The 16,993-nt window shown below is 46.3% G+C and overlaps 1 protein-coding gene across 4 annotated transcripts in view; it reads left to right on the top strand.

The window, feature by feature from the left end:
* Window positions 1-16,993, top strand: part of traf3ip1 (TNF receptor-associated factor 3 interacting protein 1) — a 302,416-nt gene that overhangs the window by 174,314 nt on the left and 111,109 nt on the right. For all 4 annotated transcript variants that reach the window (XM_070876062.1, XM_070876063.1, XM_070876061.1 and 1 more), the window contains one exon: window positions 10,073-10,211. In XM_070876062.1, coding sequence (XP_070732163.1) covers window positions 10,073-10,211 — 139 coding nt within the window. The remainder of the gene's footprint in view (window positions 1-10,072; window positions 10,212-16,993) is intronic.

Genomic DNA, 16,993 nt, shown 5'->3' with positions numbered 1-16,993 from the left:
GCAATCTAGACATATGTGGAAAAATCGTTAGAGTTGTATATCGCCTTGATTGAGCAAATAGAAAACACAGAACAGCTAGGGAAGTTGGTTAAAACAGAAACCAAAGAGAAGCATTTAAAAAAAAAAGGAAAATTGGGAAGCTGCAGTTGTGCTCTGGCAAAGACAGAATATTATAAAGCTGAAGATACAATTAAAAGCAGAGAGCAATCGCAGCTAGAACTTGGAAATTCAATTAACCCAAAACATCCGAACAAATAGTGATTGTATCAAAAGTTTAAAACACTCCAATTAGATCAAAAAACATAAGACAGAATGACCTTAGCTGCGTCAGTAGATTATCTTCATGCCGAAAGTGAAAGGAAATCCAGAAAATTAGGAGCATGTAAAGCAGAGCAAAATAATATGCTGAAAAAAAGGTAGAGGGGTTAACCAGTACCTTAAGTGGTGCCCACAAACAACAGGGGAATTGACATAGCACTGGAGACACAAGAGACCACACACAGTCAAAAAAAAACACAAGCAGTGTGGTTCAACCTCCAACAGAAGTTGGGGAGAGAGATAGAATCAATGGCGAGGGAATGAAGTTTGCGGCGGGGACTGAAAACAATGGCTTCGGTCTTCCTAATATTTATTTGGAGAAAATTTCTGCTCATCCAGAACTGGATGTCAGACAAGCATTCTGACAATTAATTGATTCTATCATTTTGCCCACTACCGATGTCAGGCTGACCGGTCTATAATTCCCTGTTTTCTCTCTCCCTTCTTTTTAAAAAAAAAAGTGGGGTTACATTGGCTACCCTCCACTCGATAGGAACTGATCCAGAGTCTATGGAATGTTGGAAAATGACTGTCAATGCATCCGCTATTTCCAAGGCCACCTCCTTAAGTACTCTGGGATGCAATCCATCAGGCCCTGGAGATTTATCGGCCTTCAATCCCATCAATTTCCCCAACACAATTTCCCGACTAATAAGAATTTCCCTCAGTTCCTCCTTCTTACTAAACCCTCTGTCCCCTTTTATATCCGGACGGTTGTTTGTGTCCTCCTTAGTGAATACCGAACCAAAGTACTTGTTCAATTCGTCTGCCATTTCTTTATTCCCCGTTATGACTTCCCCTGATTCTGACTGCAGGGGATCTACGTTTGTCTTTACTAACCTTTTTCTCTTTACATAGCTATGGAAGCTTTTGCAGTCTGTCTTAATGTTCCCTGCAAGCTTCCTCTCGTACTCTATTTTCCCTGCCCTAATCTTCCCAATGTTAAGATGCAATTTCCTTCAGTTAATGTCAGACAAGCAATCTGACAGCACAAAAGCAATAGAGTGGTCGAGAGAGGTGGAATAGGTATCAGCATACACGCAAGAAGCGAAAACCCCATGTTTTCAGATGATGTCACGAAGGAGTTGCATGTAGATGAAGACATGGCCAAGAATAGATACTCCATAGATACAGGGATGAGCAGAAAAGCCATTGGTTCTCCAGTCTTGCCTATCCAATCATAGTCAGAACATCATCACCAATCAAGGGCAGTCCTACCAGATTGTCTTCAGAAGTGATTAACCTCAAAAGTTGTCCAGTTTTTCCGTCTCCGTCGCATCTATTCTGACGATGCCACCTTCCATACTAGTGCTTCTGAGGGAATGCTGGGGTTTTCAGGAAACTGACTGAGACCAAAGACTTGACCTTGGAAGTGGCGGCTATGATAGCCCAGACAGTTATCTCAGGGGAGGAAGAGACCAGAATGATTTATGGCAAAAATCTTGGCTCAAATGCAGCAAACGACCAGGGAGTCCACATTGTTGATGCGGCACACAGTTCTCTAGGTAGACAAGGGCAATTGGACATGCCCCAGCATGCAGTCGAACCCAAAGGGGGAATTCAAGAGAGAAAATGGCTAGCTGAATGGCGATTCATGCCATCGCAATGGACAATGCGGCCAGTAATGGAGCCATCAACACCTGTTAATGGTGCGCTTAAGGACAATTACAGAGACAGTCAGAGACGATCGACTGGTAATGGACCTTTTGTTTCCAACAACGGGGCAAACACCCAGCCAGAGCTTGCAGGTATCAGCAATATACCTGCAGAAACTGCAATGTCAGCAGTCACTTGGCGCGTATGTGCAGGAGGCCTGCAGCCAGGTTGATGTACGAGGAGGACGGGGACGATGTAAGTCCTACGAGGATAAATTAATACTGGGGGAAATCGCTGGAAGCTGAAGTTCAGCGCGTTCATGTGGAGCTCATATACAGTTCATATACCAGGACACCATCGATAATGATGAAAGTGCTCCTCAATGTCATCCCAGTATTAATGGAGCTAGACACTGGGGCCAGCCAATTCCTGATGAGCAACAAACAGTTCGAAAGGTTATGGGTGTCCAAGGCCAGGAGGCCAAAATTATTGCCGATTGACGCACTGCTACGGACATATACAAAGAAGATCATTCCGGTGCTAGGCAGCGCCACGGTAGTCGTGACCCACAAAGATTCGGAGAACAGGTTGCCACTCTGGATTGTCCCGGGGGATGGTCCCGCACTACTGGGGAGGAGTTGGCATGCTGGCATGAACTGGAAATGGGGCGATGTCAATGCAATTTCTTCCGTGGAGCGAGTATCATGCTCACAGGTCCTGGACAAATTTGACTCGTTATTTCACTTTCATAGGGACCAAGGTAGTGAGTCACATAAACCCGGAAGCCAGGCCAGAGCGGTGCCGTACGTGATGTGGGAAAAGATAGAATGCGAATTGGATCGCCTGCTGAGGGAAGGCATCATCTCGCCAGTCAAATTCAGTGATTGAGCGAGCCCGATCGTGCCAGTGCTCAAGGTGGATGGGTCGGTCAGGATATGTGGCAATTACAACGCCACCATCAATCGGGTGTCACTCCAAGACCAATACCCGCTACTGAGAGCGGACGCTATCCGGTGGCAAACTTTTTTCAAAATTGGACCTGACCTCAGCTTACATGACCCAGGAGCTGGCGAGTGAGTTGAAGAAGCTGACCACCATCACGACACACAAGGGTTTGTTTGAGTATAACAGATGTCCGTTCGAGATTTGTTCAGCCGCCGCGATCTTTCAGTGAAATATGGAAAGCCTCCAAGTCGATTCCAAGGACGGTGGTTTTTCAAGATGACATCCTCATCACGGGTTGCGATACTGAAGAACACCTCCACAACCTGGAGGAGGTGCTATGCAGACTGGACTGGGTAGGGCTGCGACTGAAAAAGGCGAAGTGCGTCTTCTTAGCTCCAGAGGTAGAATTCCTGGGGAGGAGGGTAGCAGCAGATGGGATCAGACCTACTGCGCCCAAAACGGAAGCGATCCAGAGAGCACCCAGACCCCGTAACATGATGGAGCTGCGTTCGTTCCTGGGGCTCCTGAACTATTTTGGTAACTTTCTTCCCAAATTGAGCACGCTGTTAGAGCTGCTACACATGCTCCTACGCAAAGGTCGCGATTGGGTCTGGGGGGACAGCCAGGAAAGGGCTTTTGATAGAGCACGCAATTTGTTATGCTCCAACAAACTGTTAACGTTATATGACCCGTGTAAGAAACAATTTTAACGTGTGATGCGTTGTCCTATGGGGTTGGGTGTGTGTTGCAGCATGTGAATGCCAATGGTCAGTTACAGCCGGTAGCTTATGCCTCCAGAAGTCTGTCCCGGGCAGAAAGGGGCTACGGGATGGTAGAAATGGAAGCGCTAGCATGTATATATGCAGTAAGAAAAAATGCACCAGTACCTGTTTGGAAGGAAATTTGAGCTGGAGACAGATCACAAACCTCTAACGTCCCTTTTGGCCGACAACAAGGCCATAAATGCGTATGCATCGGCCCGCATACAGAGGTGGGCACTTACGTTAGCCGCCTATGACTACACAATTCAGCGCAGACCGGGCACTGAAAACTCTGCTGATGCACTCAGCAGGCTACCACTAGCCACCACTGAGGGGGCAGCTGAGCATGATGCTGAGATGGTCATGGCTGTTGAAGCTTTCGAAAGCGAAGGCTCACCTGTGACAACCCGTCAGATTAAAGTCTGGACAAATAAAGACCCGGGTCCTGAATGGGGACTGGGCAACCACGTACGGGGCATGCCCTAAGGAGTTTAAACCGTTCCATAGGCGCAAGGATGAACACTCTATTAAGGCCGATTGCCTACTGTGGGGAAACCGAGTAGTCATGCCCCAGATGAGCAGAGAGGTGTTTATCAGAGAACTTCACAATGAGCACCCCGGCATTGTCATGATGAAGGCAATTGCCAGGACACACGTTTGGTGGCCAGGGATAGATGCAGACCTGGAACTTTGTGCTCAGAGGTGCAATACGTGTGCTCAGCTGGGCAACGCACCCAGGGAAGCCCCCCTTAGCCCCTGGTCCTGGCCCGCCAAGCCATGGTCACGCATCCATGTGGACTACGCAGGTCCTTTCATGGGAAAAATGTTTTTGGTTGTAGTAGACGCCTACTTCAAATGGATTGAGTGTGCCATTTTAAATTCAAACACATCCTCTGCTACAGTAGAAAGTCTACGGGCAATGTTCGCTGCCCATGGTCTACCAGATGTCTTGGTCAGCGACAATGGCCCGTGCTTCACAAGCACTGAATTTCAGGACTTCATGGCAGGCAATGGAATCAACCATGTCGGAACGGCACCGTTCAAACCGGCCTCAAACGGCCAGGCGGAACGAGCAGTGCAGATAATCAAACGGGATGCTCAGAATCCAAGGGTGTTCTCTCCAAAGCCGCTTATCATGGCCCCTGTTGGCCAATAGATCTCGTTCACAGGGGTCCACCCTCAGAGCTGCTAATGAAAAGGACGCTCAAAACCAGGTTATCCCTTATACACCCTACTATGAAAGAAATTGTTGAGAGCAGGCATCAGTCACAATGTGACTACCATGACAGGAATGCGAGGGTGCGATGTATTGATGTCAATGACCCTGTTTTTGTCCTTAATTACGCTGCAGGGCCCAAATGGCTTGCAGGCACTGTGATTGCCAAAGAGGGGAATTGGGTTTTGGTAGTTAATTTTATCAATGGACAAATCTGCCGCAAACACGTGGATCAAAATAAAAGGAGGTTCAGCAACCCCATAGAAGAAGCAGAGGAAGAACACGACGTAGAGTTTACTTCACCACAGGTGACCAAATACCGGAACCAAGTGGAGGAGAGCCCAGTCACTGTGGGCAGTCCGGACAAGCCTGAGGCACCGCAAACAGCAGACACTCAGGCCTGCGCCCAACAACCGGAGCCCCAACTCAGGTGCTCTACAAGGGAGCGTAAACCACCAGAGAGACTTAACCTGTGATCCCAATAAGACTTTGGGGGGGAGGTGATGTCATGTATTCAACTGTCATTGTAACCCATGCATAAGCTGACCTAAGTTGTATACCTTGAGAACACTGACCACAGGGGGTGAACTTGTGGGAGACAGTCCTAACCTGGACTTTGCGTTATAAAAGGGGAAGCTCCACCCACCGTCTGCCTCTTGAGGACTTGGTAATAAAGGTAGCTGGTCACAGAGTGATCTTTTCTCAAGTATGAGCCTCCTGTGCATTTATACCGCAGAGTAAGGACATTAGTGGTGGGTGGATTTTTTTTTTTTGCTGAAGCTCCTTTGGAAACTCATCCACATCATCTTTCTGTCAGCAATCTAGATGAGTCTGCATACAGTGCTTAATTTACATATTGGTTGATCATGATCCCCAATTATTTCAGGGAATTATGTGGTGCTTGGCATTTTTCTATTTTAAAAATTACATACAAGTTATTTTCTTAAAGTAGGTTCCCTGAATAAAATGCAGAGACAACTTTGAATCAATACCTGGGAGCTTACAGAATAAGTTTTTTGCATCATAGAATACATGATTCTCTTGTAATTTCTGGTAATATTTCAAACTTCTTTCATGTCGAGAAGGAAAAGGGAAAGAAGAGCAAAAAAGAAATGGTCAAAACCTATATTAAAAGCGTTTGTGACAATAGACGTGTTTGAGACAATCCCTAAGTTGAGTTCATTTCCATGTACCATCGTGACAGCAGAAACAAATACAACATCCACGTAACACAAACAATTTACAACAACAATTGTTCATTAGTTCAAAGCATTACCTGAAATGGACATTGTCCCACTTGAAGTACATAAACAAATATTTACAACCTGGCAACAAGTTAACTAGGCAACTACATTGAAGTGACTTTGATTATCTGTTCTGTGGTGGGTATTAATAATGTTGTGCTTTCTTAATGAGTTCATATCAACCTGTCTATAGCCAGGGCAGATCGTCATGAGCTCACATCAGTCAGTCCCTCAAAAGTAGGAACTCCATTTGAAGTACTCCACTTTCTGGAATTTATGAAAAAGAGTGAGCAGACTTGGTGCAGGATACTGACAGCTTTGGATGAGCTAAAATTTAAAAATGTGGGGGACAGAAAGCCAGCCAGGAGAGCATTGGAACAGTTGAAGAGTCTGGAGTTAAAAAGGCATGTACAAGACTATCAGCAGCAGGTGGTATAAGGCAGGGGTGAAAGTAGGCGATCTTTGTGTTGAAGCTCCGCTTAGGATCCAAAAGGCCGTAGAGGTTGCAGTCTCTGGTTCAACCAGTCACGGGCCAGGGAGGGTGATGGAATCAGAGGTAAGGGTACAGAGTTTGTGGCAGGGGTCGATGTCAATGATTTTGTTCTTAGAAACATAGAAAATAGGTGCAGGAGTAGGCCATTCGGCCCTTCGAGCCTGCACCACCATTCAATGAGTTCATGGCTGAACATGCAACTTCAGTACCCCAATTACTGCTTTCTCGCCATACCCCTTGATCCCCCTAGTAGTAAGGACTATATCTAACTCCTTTTTGAATATATTTAGTGAATTGGCCTCAACAACTTTCCGTGGTAGAGAATTCCACAGATTCACCACTCTCTGGGTGAAGAAGTTTCTCCTCATCTCGGTCCTAAATGGCTTACCCCCTATCCTTAGACTGTGACCCCTGGTTCTGGACTTCCCCAACATTGGGAACATTCTTCTTGCATCTAATCTGTCTAAACCCGTCAGAATTTTAAACCTTTCTGTGAGATCCCCTCTCATTCTTCTGCACTCCAGTGAATACAAGCCCAGTTGATCCAGTCTTTCTTGATATGTCAGTCCCGCCATCCCGGGAATCAGTCTGGTGAACCTTCGCTGCACTCCCTCAATAGCAAGAATGTTCTTCCACAAATTAGGAGACCAAAACTGTACACAATACTCCAGGTGTGGCCTCATCAAGGCCCTGTACAACTGTAGTAACACCTCCTTGCCCCTGTACTCAAATCCCCTCGCTATGAAGGCCAACATGCCATTTGCTTTCTTAACCGCCTGCTGTACCTGCATGCCAACCTTCAATGACTGATATACCATGACACCCAGGTCTCATTGCACCCCCCCTTTTCATAATCTGTCACCATTCAGATAATAGTCTGTCTCTCTGTTTTTACCACCAAAGTGGATAACCTCACATTTATCCGCATTATACTGCATTTACCCACTCACCTAACCTATCCTCGTCAGCATCCCACATTCTACACTATGTAAACTTGAGCTCATCCAAAACCCAGCAGCCCATGTACTAACTCTCGCACCAAGTCACGATCACCCATCACCCTTGTGCTTTCTGACCTACATTGGCTCCCCGTTAAACAACGCCTCGATTTCAAAATTTTCATCCTTGTTTACAAATCACTCCATGGCCTTGTCCTTCCCTATCTCTGTAATCTCTTTTCAGCCTCACAATCCCACAAGATGTCTGCGCTCCTCAAATCCTGGCCTCTTGAATATCCTTCATTATAACTGCTCAACCATTGGTGGCCGTGCCTTCAGCTGTTAGGCCATAAGCTCTGGAACTTCCTTCCTAAACCTCTCCGCCTCTCTACCTCTCCTTTAAAATGCTCCTTAAAACAAGCTTTTGGTCATCTCCCTTAATTTCTTCTTTTATGACACAGTGTCAAATTTATCTGTTTTGTCTTGTAACATTCTTTTGAAGTGTCTTGGAACCTTTTACTACGTTAAAGGCGCTATATAAATAAAAGTTATTATTCCGAAAGGACCACTCCCACCACACCCTGGTCCACTCCTCAATCATCCCCACACGCCCTTCCCTTCCCACAGCACCTGTGTAAGCACAGGAGATGCAACATCTGCCCTTTTACCTTCTCACTGTCCATGGCCCCAAACACTACTGGAAGTAGCAATTTACTTGTGAAACAGCAATTTACTTGTACTTCTTGCAGTTTAGTATAGTGCATTTGCTGCTCACGATGTGGTCTCCTCTACACCAAGCTCCCACAATCAACAGTAAGATGAATAACCAGTTATAGAATCTGATGAAAGGTCATTGACCTCAAATGTCAACCCTGTTTCTCTCTCTCCACAGATGCTGTGTGACCTGGAGTATTTCCAGCATTTCCTATTTTTATTTCAGATTTCCAGCATCTGCAGTATTTTGCTTTTGTATAGAATAATCTGTTTTGGTCAAGTCATAGGAGAGCCCTCTCATCCCAGGTATCAATCTAGTGAACCTTTATTGCAACCCTGTAAGGCCAGTATATCCTTCCTTGGGGCATCACCATAGGCAGTCCCTCGGGATCGAGGAAGACTTGCTTCCACTCCTGAAGTGAGTTCTTTGGTGGTTGAACAGTTCAATACGAGAGCCACAGACTCTGTCACAGGCGGGACAGATAGTCGTTGAGGGGAGGGGTGGGTGGGACTGGTTTGCCGCACGCTCTTTCTGCCACTTGCACTTGATTTCTGCATGCTCTCGGCGTTGAGACTCAAGGTGCTCAGCGCCCTCTCGGATGCACTTCCTCCACTTAGAGTGGTCTTGGGCCAGGGACTCCCAGATGTCAGTGGGGATGTCGCACTTAATCAGGGAGGCTTTGAGGGTGTCCTTGTAGTGTTTCTGCTGCCCACCTTTGCTGTGAAGGAGCTCCGAGTAGAGCACTTGTTTTGGGAGTCTCGTGTCTGGCATGTGGACTGTGTGGCCTGCCCAGCGGAGCTGATCGAGTGTGGTCAGTGTGGGGTAAGGAGACCAAAACTGTACTCAGTAAAGACTCAAGATTAACATCTTCCCATTTGGGCAGAGTGTCAAGCCATAAGTTTGGATGGGTCAAAATGTTTAGAATTTGAATGCAAGCAAAGTGCATGGATTCATTTCTGAAATCTTTACTCATTGCTCCTGTCAGTGAGATAAATTAGTCGACCAACGTTATGAAAACAGAAACCCCCTTAATGTGATGCTGGAAATGCAATGCTTCATTTGTTTATGGCTAAATGGCAATTGATTTCTCTTGGGCACAGCTAAAAGCAAAGCTTAAATTAACTGCTAGGTGCTCTTTTTTTTACAATATCTGCATTTTACTGACATTTGGATGCAAGTAGTTATAGAGTGAGATGTGCACAAATCCCGTTGAAAGTTGTTGGAATTAAATTTGATAGTGATATTGAAATATTGAAGTGAGACAACCCACACTATCGTGTGCCATGTTGATTGTGGTATATGTCTTCAAGACAGTTTATATACCCTTTAGATCCCAAATGTGATGGGGCGGAGCAGTGAGGATTAGGAAAAGCTGAAGTCTGGAGAAAAAAAGTTTTATAAGGAAAGCTAATCAAATTGTATCAAATAATTGAATGATATGGAAGGTAAACCCAGAATATTATCTAAAAGGAAATAAGGCTCGTGGGACTAGAATGCACAGATTTACATTAGCCAATATTAAGAGTAGAGAAATAAAAATTGTCAGGCAAGCTAATAGACTTTAGAGGGCATTCATAAAGTAACTGGATGATAGGCTGGGAGAGTTAACATATTCGAGGGATGAGCTTCAACGGGTCATTTTCAAAGCTATTGTTGCACATTAAAAAAGAACACTGGTTATTAGTGCCTGTCTTGACAGCTGTCATAGCATTTCAGAAGTTTACAGCACAGAAATAGGTAGCACTTTATGTGGAGTTATAAACCTGTTACTCAATTTCACATAACTTTCTTTAATATATTTTTGAAACAATATTTATTTTTAACTTGCTTTATTGTGCTTTTCCAGAATTGGTAGTGCAAAGCATGTGTCTAATGTAATTGTGGATAAAGGAAAGAATGTTGAAGAGGAAGAGGATGATGATGATCAACAGTTTTTGGTGGAAGAAGCAGTCTCACAGCTGCCAGATATGCCTGACATGGAACCTGTAAGTCAAGTCCACGTGTTGAAATGTGAAGGGGCGGTGAATTGTAACCTTAAAAAAAAAAACAGGCGGGTTTGGGTCGGGCGGGAGGTTAAATTAGTAGAAATATGAATCCTGTCTCAAATCTGCCCACTTCCGGTTTTAATGGGGGCAGGTGACCAACCCGCTCCCTGGAGGTGGATTGGCACCGCGTTCTTCACTTTGAATCTCTATTTTAAATTTAACTCTGGGCAGCCGTATTTCCCAGGCCTCAGGACCCAGCAGCTAAAGGAAGGCGAGGACTGGATCCAGGAGGTAACCGCCTTTCCACTGACTTGCTCAATCCAGAGCCCTGCCTCACCAACCTCCTGCGATCGAATCCCCTCCTTCCGGTCTCGCTTTGACCCCACCTTCACAAGTCCTCCGACCCCCACCTTCACAGGTCTTACAATCTCAGCTGCCCCCTCCGGTCTTCCAATCCCAGCCCTCCCACCCTCTCTGGCCTTCAGTCCCCAGCCTATGATCCCTCCCTCCCTCCTTCTCTGCTCCACAATTGGGCCTGATGCCACAGGCCTACCTGCTCGACAGCCAGCCAGCCTCCCAATCTGGCTGATGGGTCATTTTCTGGTTGGGGTGCCACAGGGGTCAGTGCTGGGGTCTCAACTATTTACAATCTGTTTTAATGACTTGGATGAAGGGACCGAGTGTAATGTAGCCAAGTTTGCTGATGATACAAAGATGGTTGGGAAAGCAAGTTGTGATGAGGACACAAAAAAATCTGCAAAGGGATATAGACAGGCTAAGTGAGTGGGCAAACACTTGGCAGATGAAGTATAATGTGGGAAAGTGTGAGGTTATCCACTTTGGCAGGAAAAATAAAAAAGCACATTCTTATTTAACTGGAGAGAGATTACAAAATGCTGCAGTATAGAGGGACCTCGGGGTCCTTGTGCATGAAACACGAGAGGTTAGTATGCAGGTAGAGCAAGTAATCAGGAAGGCAAATGGAATGTTGGCCTTTATTGGAAGGGGGATGGAGTATAGAAATATAGAAAATAGGTGCAGGAGCAGGCCATTCGGCCCATCGAGCCTGCACCGGCATTCATTAAGATCATGGCTGATCATTCCCTCAGTACCCCTTTCCTGCTTTCTCTCCATACCCCTTGATCCCCTTAGCCGTAAGGACCATATCTAACTCCCTCTTGAACTGGCATCAACAACACTCTATGGCAGGGAATTCCATAGGTTAACAACTCTCTGAGTTAAGAGGTTTCTCCTCATCTCAGTCCTAAATGGCCTACCCCTTATCCTAAGATTGTCCCCTGGTTCTGGACTTCCCCAGCATTGGGAACATTCGTCCTGCATCTAACCTGTCCAGTCCCATCAGAATCTTACAGGTTTCTATGAGATCCCCTCTCATCCTTCTAAACTCCAGTGAATAAAGGCCCAGTTGATCCAGTCTCTCCTCATATGACAGTCCAGCCATCCCTGGAATTCGTCTGAGGAACTGGGTTGAGACTACCCATGCTCAGTTCACTTAGATTTCTTAACGAGCAGAAGCAGAAAACTTTCATCACATCAGTGCAAGCTAGATTCAAACCCAGATTCCAGAGATGATATTTTCTTGCTCTTGTCAACATGTTTGCTTGGCTGGACTTTTTACTGTTGTGAGATGTGTACACTGAGTGCGATAGATAATGAGATGATGAAAGGGTAATATGGATGATTGTGATATAGGACATAAAGGTACATAATATTGGAAAAATTTCCAATGTTTAATTTTCAGATGAGACCAGTGTTGTTCCTTGCGCTGTATTATCTTGTATGATTTTGGATGGCTTATTTATATATATTCTGTGGTAAGTGAACTTTTAAAAGAAATAATAATACTGAGGAGTAAATATTACTGAAGCGATTAGCTTTATTTGTAAATGAAACTTAAAATATTCCTAATTTAATGAATTAAACAAGGTCTCATGACCCAGACACCTTGAACAGTACTCAACACTAACTTAGAAGAGAGGCTATTCATGTTCTGGTTGGCTAGCAGCACGAGTGGCTCCTGCCGATGTCTGGGAAAGAAGGAAAGGAAGTCCAAGAATGGAATGTAATCACTGGGAAGGGAGAAAAATCATTTGACTCATGTGCAAGATAAAGGGTCCAAATTTGCCCAGGAGTTGCTCTGGTTTTTTTGGAGCAACTTGATTTTGCTGGAATATCTTAAAAATCCCCATTCTGCACATTTAATTTGCGCCAGTATAAGTGAGTTAGTTAGGATTTTTTTTTAGTTTCCTTTTTTTTTTAAAAGGGGGCGTTACCAGCCATTTAAGCCAGTTTGGACAGCTTAATAGTTGCTCCAAATTAACTTAGGCCAGCATATGTGGCCACTTGTGGCCGCACAGAAAACCCTTGCGGAGAGTTAAGAAATCAGCGCAGGTAGCCAGAGATAGGGGGAAAGGAAGTGGAGAGGACCTTGCAAAGCACTAAACACCTTCTCAACAACATTCATAATGCATAAAAACCATCAATAATAAATAATAAATAAATAAATAATAACACATTGTCCTACCTTCATACTCGGCCCGGGAAGTCAGTGGGCCTGCCGGTGCGAGAGGCCACTCGGCTGGGGATAGGTGCGGTGGGTGGGATGCCCGGGCAGGAGAGCAGTGAACTGGCCACACACAAGATGCAGCAGGCTGGGCTCGCAGAAAACGGAGGCTGCAGGAGGGAACTTAGAGGGGCTGGGCTCGGCAGAACACACAGGCTGCAGGAATGAAACAGGCTGGAGGGGGTGGGGGGTGGATGAGGAAGGAGAGAGAACAAAAGACCTTTGGGTGTGGTCCATATACATACCTTGGGTGGAGAGGGAGAAGTGCAAAACTCTGCTGTGCTGCCATTTTTCACCACCTTTGACCTTTGAAAGTTTAAGTTTTACTTTAAGTATGGGTGGAGCAATATCAATGCCACGAATTTTGCAATGGTTCGGCATCATTGTGCTACGTAGGAGAGAATTGATTAGAGCTCATCACATCAGGAACATCAGAGCCCGCAGGCTGCTGGGCAAGAGGCCTTACCCACCTTGGCAATTTCGAGTCAGGCGTTCGTACCTGGACCTGAGTGAGGCAGATTGTGTCAGAAGGTTGCGTTTACGCAGAGAACTAGTCCATGAGATCTGAGAGCTGCTGAGACCAGATTTACAGCCGAGAAGCAGCAGGTGGACAGCCTTGTCTGTTGAAGTGAAGGTTACAGCTGCACTTTCCTTCTATGCCTCGGGATCGTTTCAAGCTACAACTGCGCCATCTCTCAACGTGCAATACATGTCTCCATTCACCAGGTCACAGCTGCACTATATGCACGGAGGAATGACTTCTTCAAGTTCCCAATGACCGACCAAGCAATCCATGACGGGGCTGAGGGTTTCTCAAGGATTGCTGGCTTCCGAAAGTTACAGGGCTGCATTGATTGTACCCACATCGCCTTGCGAGCACCTGTGGAGGATGACGAGCAGTTCAGGAATAGAAAAGGCTTCCATTCCATTAATGTGCAGCTCGTGTATGACGACATGCATCGCATCATGTCAATCGATGCAAGATACCCTGCATCTAACCTGTCCAATCCCGTCAGAATTTTATATGTTTCTATGAGATCCCCTCTCATTTTTCTAAATTCCATTGAATATAAGCCTAGTCAATCTCGTCTTTCTTCATATGTCAGTCCTGTCATCCCGGGCATCAGTCTGGTGAACCTTCGCTGCACTCAATAGCATGGACATGTTTATTTTTTGCAGTTGTTCCTAAATGTTGTATTGTGTTAATGGAACATGATTCAGTTTTAATGTAAAATATATTTTATTGAAAAGTTCACAATGTACTTCACTTTAGTGTAACAAAATAATTCTTGTATCAAACTTTACTTCAACATGACTCTTTAAGATCACTTAAAAATTTTAAGATCACAAAGTTGTAAATTTACATAACTTATAAAAAAACTTTCAATTTGAAAGCAGTTACAACAGTAACATCAACAACAACAACAACAGCAGCAAAGAAAGGCTGCACCCATCTCTCATCCACATCTCGGTAAATGTGCACTTTTTTATATTGGGGGTGGCAGGGGGGGATGGCAGGTGTTAATGTGGAGGGGCCCGGCTTGGGTCTCTACAGAGGCTGGTGCGGGGATTGCAGTGAGAGTGGCAGTTGATTGGCCTGGCTGTGTTCTCTTATTGCAGTAGCTACCTTACACATGCCCTTCCTGATAGCCTGTGCTGTAGTTTCTGCTGCTTCTGACATTCCCTCCCTGATGGCCTGTGCCGTTGTTCCCACTGCCTCTGAAATTACCTCCTTCATTTCCCGTGTCATTACTGCTATTTCTCCCGACAGTCCCCTTACTTCATCACCCACCTCATGTGGTGTGCACGAGTGATCGGGTAGGGGTCATTGGTCTCCACACCATCATCCAATGCCATCATCTGAACCACATCTGTTGCATCCTGCATCTCAGGAGAGCGTGGTCGATATCTTCTTCCCCTCACGGCAACCCTCCAGTGGATGGCGCAGGCTGAGACAGTGGGGCCCTGGATGTTCCATGCTGCATCCCACCAGCACTGGGAGGCACAAGCTGGGACCATAGGGCCCTGGGTGTAACATGCTGTATCCGACCAGCACTGGCAGGTGCAACCTCGGATGGTGGGGCCCTGGGTGTTCCATGCTACATCCCACCAGCACTGGGACCCACAAGGTCGGATGGTGGGGACCCTGGGTGTTCCATGCTACATCCCACCAGCACTGGGACCCACAAGGTCGGATGGTGGGGGCCCTGGGTGTTCCATGCTACATCCCACCAGCACTGGGACCCACAAGCTCGGATGGTGGGGGCCCTGGGTGTTCTATGCTGCATCCCACCAGCACTGGGAGGCACAAGCTGGGACCATAGGGCCCTGGGTGTAACATGCTGTATCCGACCAGCACTGGCAGGTGCAACCTCAGACGGTGGGGCCCTGGGTGTTCCATGCTACATCCCACCAGCACTGGGACCCACAAGGTCGGACGGTGGGGCACTGGGTGTTCCATGCTGCATTCCACCACCACGGGGACCCGCAACCTCGAAACTTGGGAAAGCGTGGAATGTCACATCAGAACTCATGGAAGTGTTTGGGAATGCAAAGTCCTGTACCGTAGCCTCAACCATATTAATTTCAACATTCTCCCCTTCATACATCTCCATGCCCCTCCCGAAGTTGATCTGGCTTGTACACGTCAGAATCTTCTTCTGGATCTTCAGGGTTGGCATCAGGTTCTGCAAAATATAACAGAAATCAAATGGTTAGCAGCACAGGAGGGGGCAGGATGGATGGCATGAATAGGCTCACACGTGCCAGGCAGCAGGTTGATTTGAAGGACCACGATGAATTTTCAGGACTTGCCCTCTCCCTTGCGTGTGGGCCCAGCTTGTGCAGTACTGATTGTTTTTCTCCAGGTAGGACCCTCTCTTCGAACGGTGTCAGTAGGTGCAGATTTGGCGGGCCTCCTCCTGTTCGAGTTCTTTCCCTTTTGTTGTGGGACAATTCTGCAAAGATGAAAATGCAACTTTTTAGAGAGGCTGTCTTTCTGCCGAGTGGGACATATACAGCTGGTCACATTTACAATTGCAATTGCATTGAATTAATGAAAATATTACTTACACTAACTACTTAACCAAGGTCCTGCCATTTTTTTTTTATATTCACCACTGCGCAGTAACCTTCTGCAACTTGGGGTTCCAGCGTTTATTCATTTCTTTGGGTGGCACTTTTGTGCAACCTCTGTTGCTGGTATCCAGCTCCTGCCATCTGTTCTCAATGACATTAGTATCTCCAATTCTTTGTTCTTGGTGCACGTTGTTGCATGATGTATTGAATTGATACTCAGTGATTTTTCACAACACAGTCCTTATTTTGCATGCAGCAATGATTTTCACCTATGCAGCATTCCTTCTGGAACTTTAGCAGCAACACAGCACACACTGATTTCTTTCACAGCATTTCTTCATGCACCAAAATTCAATTAGAAAGCTTTCCTTTTAAAAATGGCCGATCGCCAATGTTATTTCCCATTGCGCATGCGCGAACACTCCAATGCGCAACGCTGCCGGCACTGTTACACACGCTAGGCCCTAGCCCCCCCCCCCCCCCCCCGCCGGCACTCTTTCAGCCGCACGGCCCTAGCTCCGCACCCCACGGAGATTGCCACGCCACGCCAAGCACAAGGATGGTTCACAGAGCGGGGAGAATACAGCGATATATTTTCGGCACTGTTTTGAGAGCAGAAAGTTGCCGCACCTCACATAACTGCGCCGACAAAACTGAAGGGCCAAATTTGGGCCCAAAATGTCGAGAGCGGGCAGTGTGTCTCTGATTCTCTCTCTCTCTTTATCTCTATCTCTATCTCTCTTGCTCTCTCTATCTTGATCTCTATCTCTATCTCTATATATCTCTATCTCTATATACACACAAGTGGCAGGGGTGGCTGGCTACAGTGATTACGGGAAGTTGAGAGTTTCATGGATAGCACATTTCAGGAGTTGGCCACCCCAGAGTTACAGAGATAGGTGACCACCAAGCGGACTAGGAGGAAAAGGCAGGCATTGTAGGAATCCCTTGGGAGCATGGCACTTACAAACCGTTATTCAGTGAGGGTGATGACGCCACGGCACTGTGGAAGCCTCAGCTGCGCAGGGGGCACTGCAGTTCTTAAAGGGGATTCGATAGTCGAGGGATAGGCGTTTCTGCAACCGCAAACATGAACCCCGAATGGTGTGTTGCCTCCCTG

This window comes from Pristiophorus japonicus, chromosome 3 (assembly GCF_044704955.1).
Source record: "Pristiophorus japonicus isolate sPriJap1 chromosome 3, sPriJap1.hap1, whole genome shotgun sequence".
Classification (NCBI taxonomy): Eukaryota; Metazoa; Chordata; class Chondrichthyes; family Pristiophoridae; genus Pristiophorus; species Pristiophorus japonicus.
Note: the sequence above shows the minus strand (reverse complement) of the source record. Positions and strands in the feature narration are given on the sequence as shown.